The following is a 7,293-nucleotide window of genomic DNA, read 5'->3' on the forward strand; positions in this document are numbered from 1 at the left end:
AATATTTGCAACATATTTATTATTAGTTACTAAATATGCGTAAAAGCAATTGCGCAGGTATTATGAGTAAATTAAATATGAAATGTTAACGTTCCTGAAAATAACGAGTTAGAAAGGTATAAAATTTTTCTTGCAATAAATTAGCTCATTTTTATCATTTACTGTGATTTCTTGTATCACGAAATGTATTTCCTTGTATCAAATCTCAGTAAGTACATTTTTACGCTCCTCATTTTTTATTTTTTTTTTTAATTTTACAATGCATTAAAATATATTTTAGACTTCAATAAGATAATTTGATTAAATATAATATAAGTTTAATTCATAAAAATAAAAGTGATGAGTATCTCTCGTTAGAAGGAAATTAATAATAGATACACCTAGTTTTATGAAATGGTATACTCTCTAATTCTTCAGCATGTTGTCGACGATAGTCCCACAAAAAATGATCGATTAGGGTACTATTAATATCAGTTTCCTTCAAATTTAAATCAGGATAAGAACCAATTAATTTTCTAACTTCGTTATTTACACGCTCAATAGCATCTATCGAACAGCCACGGATTTCTACTTCTTCCGAACTTCCCGATTCCAACTCTAAATCTACATAAACGATATATTTAAAAAAAAATTTATTATAATTTATGAATGCACAGTATTTATAGGAAAATTATTGATTTACTATATATTAAACCAAGTACGATATATTAACTTACCCGATTGAAGTTTGCTTAACAATGGATTACTATATCTGATAGCACCAAAATGGATAAGAACTTGAGGAATTCGATAATCGGCGAACATGGTAATATAATCGATATCATTAAATCGACCGTAATCGTGTCCTTTAAAGCAAGCCCAAATATCTCCGATTAAAATTTGGGCTCTTTTATAAAAACTTACTAAAATAAATAATTGTAAAAAAAATATATATATTATTTTAATTATCCATTATAAATATATAGCATAATATTGTATAGATCATCCTCGAATTCACGCGGTAGAACTTACCTTTATATGCTTTGTAATCTGCTTCATCTCGAAAAGAATCAAAATCATTGATAATAAGTCTTAATAATTTTTCTGCCGAGCCTGAACAGGATTTTACGCATTCGACGAATGTACCTGTAGTATGATAATAATTGTTACTACTAATGATATAACACAAATATTTGGAAACTGTACCTTGATATTTTTTTAATAGTACTTGTCCAGCTTGATGCAGATTCTTTACTCTTTCATTTATAAGAGGAATTTTAGTATGATTATCATCACCTCGAAAGATTACTTCAAGCTCATTTTGACTCACTTCTGAATAGTATTTAGGATCTGTTATAGGTTTACCTTCCTGTTATATACATCGTGCGTATGTAAGTTATCACAAATAATTTTGCAAATAATAATGATCATCAACAATACAAAAATTAATATATAAACAATTTTTACATATTATTATTAGGAGTATATAATTAATGGGTAAATATTAATTAACAAATAACAATATACTTGTGAAAATGTAAGCAAAACAAAAGTGAAAAAGTAAAAATATATGACAGCTATATTCATCTCAGTAGTAAATATTAAAATGACATTTGATAATTTGAATATTATTTAAATCGATTAACAAGAAACAATAAAAATAGACAAAATAGATATTAAAATTTATTTAATAACAATATAATATTCTGTAAATATAGTCTGAAAAAGCATTGTAACTTTTAATTAAACACAATGGTATGGACTTGCAATACTATTGATATAATAAGTCTCAAAAAACCAACGTAAGTATATTATCATGTAATAAAAAAGATATATAAATAAGTATTGGGAAGCATAAAAAATTCATAATTTTATTAGAGCTTTAGATAAAGTAATTGAGAGTATTCCCAAACCAAAGGGGGCTATACCCAATTTTGGATTACCAAAATGGAAAGTAATGCCTTTGGAATCTAAGATTCCAATGGTACCTGGGCCAGAAGGTGCTTACAATTTTACACGTCGTAAAATAGGAAAAAAATTGTGGACTAGCTCATCAGATGCAGAATTTAATTTATATGATCCATACTGTCATGAAATCAAATTCACATACGATTCTTTGCACGATGAGCATTTAGTACCTTTTTTTTCCAAAGCAAATAATATTAAACATTTACTAAAAGCTGGATTAATTACACGCAATTTGGAAGGAAAATGTTCCTTAAAGGATTATAACATATACAGAAAATATTTAAGAAACTTACATATCGACAGTATTAAACGTGAATTAAGAGAAAGAACACGCCTTTCTCATGAAAAACAAGTATTAGAATATGCTGAAGAACAAGCACGAAACGAAGTGAAAAAGTAATATTTTATAAATGAAGAAAAGATGCATATTAAGTGAAATATCTTTTTTTAATTTTATAAATATTTTTAATAATCTTAGATTAGAGAGAAGAGAAAGATTAGTAGAAGCACGTAAGAAAATATGGAAAGCACGTAAATTGCAAGAGGAAGCAAAAATTCGAGCACAGAAAGAAAAAGCAAAAATATTGAAAGAAAGAATGAAATTATTAATAATTACAAAACATGAAGAACAGATGATGCGGGCTGCAAAGGCAAAGGCTCGTTCCGAAAGTATAAAACAAAAACAAAAGTTAGCAGCTGAAATTGAGCAGCAAAAGAAGATTAATACATTGGTAGATTGGCGTAAGAAAGAACACATACGAAAAAAAGCAAGAGAAGCAAGATTGAAATATATTCAAGAACAAAAGATTATGGCCATTGAAGAGAAGTAAGGAGATGTAAAAAAACATTTAAGAGTTACTTTATGTTTATGGCATGTATTAATTATATTTTAGATGGAAATTAAGACATGAATCGCAAAAAAAAGATATTGAGAAAGAACAATTTTTATTTGATTGTATTAATACTCAACGTGCAATATTTATAAAGAAGTATAATGAAAAGATAGAAAAGGAGCAAGAACGAATGGATGGTATAGAATTTCTTCCTAAATATTATTTTTTTTTACATAATGGTTCAGACATATATATATATAATATAAATAATTAATAATTTTCTATTTAGAACTTTTACGAAATATGAAATTATTTGTACAATGTTATATGGCACGACGTTTGCCAAAAGGAAAGGAAAGAATTTGCTGTAAAAGCTACTATGATGATCAGGTGAAATTTAAATTGCTTATTTGCTTAATATATCTATCTATATAAATTATGTGTTTAACAGACACCTGAAGAAGAAAGAAAGAAATTAACTCCAACACTTCCAAATGACAAGGGAACAAAGGTAAGTACAGGTTAATCTTATGCCAAAGTTATAATACTTATACATAAATTAAAAGTAAAAATATTTATATATATATATATATATATATATATATATATATATACATATATATACATGTATATAATAGAAAAGAAAAAAGCTTACTAAACATAAGGAAGTGTCAAAGAGAGAAAAAAGAATAAAGAAAAAATCTACAAGAAAAGAATTATATAGCAAATTAGATGAAGAGCAAGTGCAGGAATTAATAGAAGAATATGAACCTATGTTCAACGATGAATATGTAACAACAACAGAAACAAAAGAATCCAAAGAAACATTATCTTTATCAGAGGATAAATGCAGATGTCAAATTATTGAAGCTTTAACGAAATAGTTAATAATTTAATAATATTGCAATGGTTAAATATTGATAAAAATAAAAAAAGAATTCGGGTAAAATTCATTGAATATACTTATACTTGGCATTTATAGAAATATATATGTAAACTTACATCTACAGCTCTCTTAACCGCAGCACACAATGCAAAATATCCAGTTTGTCCGTTGACTTTCCATTTGTTAGCATTTGTTTGGGTCCAAAATGAAAAATTTAATACATCTAATAAAAATATCCAATCAATGGCTCTAGGGTCATCTGGTTTGGGATGAAATTCATGTTGTGAAAAATTATTTATATTAATTCTTTGATTTTTAATACCTTCTAAAACCTGTAACAATAAATCCTCTTAATGTTCAATTATTATTAGCTCTTAATGCTCGATTATAAAAAACAAAAAAAAAAGGAGTAATATGTACAAGTGATAAGAGAATAGACAAATAGATGTACAATATATATATACATAACTTGTTGCTATTTACTAACCGTGCAAGCGAGATTTTTCACACCTTCGTCTTCAATAAAAACATCTTTTGACAGAGTGGCAATTAATTTTGCTGACTCTCTTGGCATTAAAACCATGTTTCAATGGTAATAATAATACTTAATAAAAAGAAAACGTTACGAAATATAGATAACTTACTGAAAATTACAATAAATGTAGATAGTAAAAACTTGACGTGTCATTGGAGCGTGCGCATGTGTCACGTGATCGATGCTCGATGGCTGTTTAGCAACGATCAAGGTATAAACAAATATGGCGGCTAATGTCAAAATTAGTCACGTTAAACGATTTATTTGTTTACGATGTGCGTGAAAGAATTAATACTCCTTCTAAAAGGGACATCAAGAGTTTAACGCGTATTTTAAATAGAGGTAAGTAATTTGTTTTATTTTTAAAGAATTTGTCTCTTTTCTATTGGTATACGAGATAAGGTAACCACGATCTAGTCACGTTGACGCACACATGGATGCATTGATTGTTTACACTGCACGGAAAGCGTATCGTATGTATTTTTACTATAAAGAGAGGTTATTTTGTACGCAATATATGTTAAATTTTGTCTACTTTGTTATCGGTTTAAACGAAATAGGAGATATTTTCAAACAAAGAAATACTTTATTAATTACTTTGTTAGGTTAACGTCTCATCCATGGTAAACACACAGAAAAATGTAAATATAATTCATTTATTGCATTGAAAGTAACATTGATATAAAATGCAACATTAAATGAAAGAATAATGTTTGTAAGTACAGAGCCAAAGTATAAAGTGTCATGTCACTTTATTCAATCAATCATAACATTTAATAATACATAATTTAAACGATAAATGTATTCTGTGTTTAAATTTTTACATAAGGACATGCGTTTCTTATTTTTACGATACACTCGATTGTAGGTAATACCTAATCTTGTTATTATAGGCAACTATTTTCTGTAAAGTTTGAGAAGATTCGAAACTTTAACACTTCATTTGTAATTTACATACGTAATATAAATCAACACGTGAGAACAACATGTAGATCTTATTTACATGTATTTTTATCGCAATAGCAATAATAGTAAACTATTTCTCTTCCGCGTTTGTCATACTACAGTACTTTTAGAATATTCGATGAAAGTAGCTGTAATTGGGTAGTAGTTGGTTTTTAATTTTTATGAATAAAATAGTTCCAAAAGATTTGATATCTCAATTAAATTAAGTTTTCTGAATTACGATGTAACTTACAAAATTTGAAAACTATTACACACATGTTTCGAATCCTTGTGTGTGACAAGTCAAATGGTGATGTGCTTTGTCGCATTCATTCATTCAAATAACATATGTACATAATACCCCCTCAACATAAAATGAACAGATTAAGGCTCCAGCAGGCTATAGGCTACATTCTACAATGTACAATGCATTATGTACTTTGTTAGTTTCCATTTTCGCGTACATGTCTGGCTGTGTAATGTGTGGCAAGCGATAGCACCAAAAGATTTCTTGATGGTCCTAATTAATTTGAATGATTCATAGAGTAACTACACAATACACTTAACACAGAAATTAAGTTGCAATAATTAACACTTAATTTATTCAGTATTATTAAACTTTGCAACGTATCTGCGCTGTAATATATATACTTATTATAAAACAATATATCTTAACAAAAGCGTATAAATTTATATTTTATGAAATATAAAGTTGAATAAAAATCGTAGGCTTGTGCTGCCTACCGATTGTGGTTAAAGAATTGAATTATATATCGTTTCCATCGTTTATCTACTGATTGGCGTGAACACTTAGCAAGATTTGAAATGGAATTACAAATTAAAAATAATCAAAATATAGATGTCTTTCCTTGTGAGACAATGATATTACCTATGGCCCCAGTTTGCTGTATTTGTTGACAGCATTAAAATCAATATAGTGCTTACTTTTTGACTTTATTATTATGACTTATTATTGTGCTATTTTGTTGTTATGAGGCTTAGGTGTTAGATGAGATTTCTTTCTTGTGCAAATTATTCAGTTGAAAATATTAATTATTAACAACTCAAATCTTGAGTCTCTTCAATAAGGATCATTGCAAATTTGCAAGTTCTTGCAATAAATTTTTTTCTACTATGCAATACTGTAATTTGCACAGTCCCTATATTTTTATCTTTTTAATAATAATATTCACTGAGCAACACGAAATCAAGGGTCCCCTTTACCTCATTAATACGAATATCGATTATAAATTGTTTTTCGAATCTAATATTACCCATAATAAACTCTCATCACAGACTAATATGGTCATTTAATAGATTCTCATATATTTTCTTCTATCATCTTTTATTTATCCAATCAGAATGAAAACGTGCGATAGTGGAAATATATTTAATATTTCGTCCCAGTTATCTGGATATATACGATAAAGAAAATAAAAATTTAATCAAGAATTTTTACATTCTATATGTAAAACTTTCCTAAAACTTAAAATACATAGTAGTCATAAAAACAGAATTTCATTGCTTCTTATAGCAACCACAAGTAACAGAGATCTAGAGGAACCTTGAGCAGCATGCATGAGTTTCAGTCAAATATATCTAACAGAATATTGTTTCATACTATTGTATTTGCCCCCGCGCACATCACACGTCCAGACTTCACCCATGCAGCAAAATGCGCTTTTCAATTATTTCTCTTAATATTATATAAAAAAATCTATTTCTATTGACTTTTAAGCTCTTTGCCAATACTGTACGATACAATTTTGTTCCAGTCAATTTTTGTTCGCATAACAGGTAATTGCCTTCGCAAGGCCTTGAAGGTTGTGTCAGACATTGTTTGATAATTTTCCGAAATCGCAGTTTGATAGTCATTTTCCGAATCCTCGACTAATCGGATCAACTCCTTGGCAGTTTGTTTTTCATTCGAGATCGATAAGCTTTCTCTTACTTCTTTGCTACTGACCAATTGTACATTTCCATCTTCATAATAATGAACTTGTACTTTAAGGCTACCTCTTAATTCTGCACTTCCAGAACTTGGACTGAAACTTACAGTCCATACAGAACGCCAACGACCATTCCAAAAATTTTTAGGTTGAAATTGATGATCTTCTATACATGCAGTCAGCGTTATATTACCTGTG

The 7,293-nt window shown here is 28.2% G+C and overlaps 3 protein-coding genes across 11 annotated transcripts in view; 1 reads left to right on the top strand and 2 right to left on the bottom strand.

Moving 5' to 3' along the window:
- Positions 1-148: 148 nt before the first annotated feature.
- On the bottom strand, positions 149-4,371 carry LOC127065862 (queuosine salvage protein). 3 transcript variants are annotated; one of them, XM_050998805.1, is made up of 7 exons: positions 4,154-4,371; positions 3,989-3,998; positions 3,783-3,925; positions 1,186-1,348; positions 1,012-1,125; positions 717-902; positions 149-603 (listed from the first exon to the last, which is right to left on the bottom strand). In XM_050998805.1, the coding sequence occupies exons 1-7, from the start codon at positions 4,247-4,249 to the stop codon at positions 365-367; spliced, it is 951 nt and encodes a 316-aa protein (XP_050854762.1). In that variant the 5' UTR covers positions 4,250-4,371; the 3' UTR covers positions 149-364. The 3 variants fall into 3 exon arrangements, with proteins under 3 accessions (XP_050854762.1, XP_050854761.1, XP_050854763.1); XM_050998804.1 differs by having other exon boundaries at positions 3,783-3,998; positions 4,154-4,369; XM_050998806.1 differs by lacking the exons at positions 3,783-3,925; positions 3,989-3,998; positions 4,154-4,371 and adding an exon at positions 2,564-2,854.
- Positions 4,372-4,401: 30 nt separating this feature from the next.
- LOC127065844 (uncharacterized) overlaps positions 4,402-7,293 on the top strand; it is a 12,982-nt gene continuing 10,090 nt past the window's right edge. For 5 of the 7 annotated variants that reach the window (XR_007782200.1, XR_007782201.1, XM_050998741.1 and 2 more), the window contains exon 1: positions 4,403-4,543. The gene's annotated coding sequence lies outside the window, so the exon portion shown is untranslated. Of the gene's footprint in view, positions 4,544-7,293 lie in introns of all 7 variants that reach the window. The other 2 variants (XM_050998743.1, XM_050998745.1) reach the window with 1 other exon arrangement.
- Positions 4,937-7,293, bottom strand: part of LOC127065860 (F-actin-capping protein subunit alpha) — a 4,032-nt gene continuing 1,675 nt past the window's right edge. Inside the window, exon 3 of the mRNA XM_050998797.1 lies at positions 4,937-7,288. Within this exon, the coding sequence (XP_050854754.1) occupies positions 6,870-7,288 (419 nt within the window). The 3' untranslated portion in view covers positions 4,937-6,869. The remainder of the gene's footprint in view (positions 7,289-7,293) is intronic.

The sequence above is a fragment of the Vespula vulgaris genome, chromosome 8, assembly GCF_905475345.1.
Source record: "Vespula vulgaris chromosome 8, iyVesVulg1.1, whole genome shotgun sequence".
Lineage (NCBI taxonomy): Eukaryota > Metazoa > Arthropoda > Insecta > Hymenoptera > Vespidae > Vespula > Vespula vulgaris.

Excerpts from the sequence above, each read along its gene's own strand:
- LOC127065862 (XM_050998804.1), bottom strand. The coding sequence starts at position 4,249 with ATGGTTTTAATGCCAAGAGAGTCAGCAAAATTAATTGCCACTCTGTCA. Across the intron at positions 3,999-4,153 it reads TGAAAAATCTCGCTTGCACG|GTTTTAGAAGGTATTAAAAA; the intron begins GTTAGTAAATAG and ends TTATTGTTACAG. Across the intron at positions 1,126-1,185 it reads ACTATTAAAAAAATATCAAG|GTACATTCGTCGAATGCGTA; the intron begins GTACAGTTTCCA and ends ATCATACTACAG.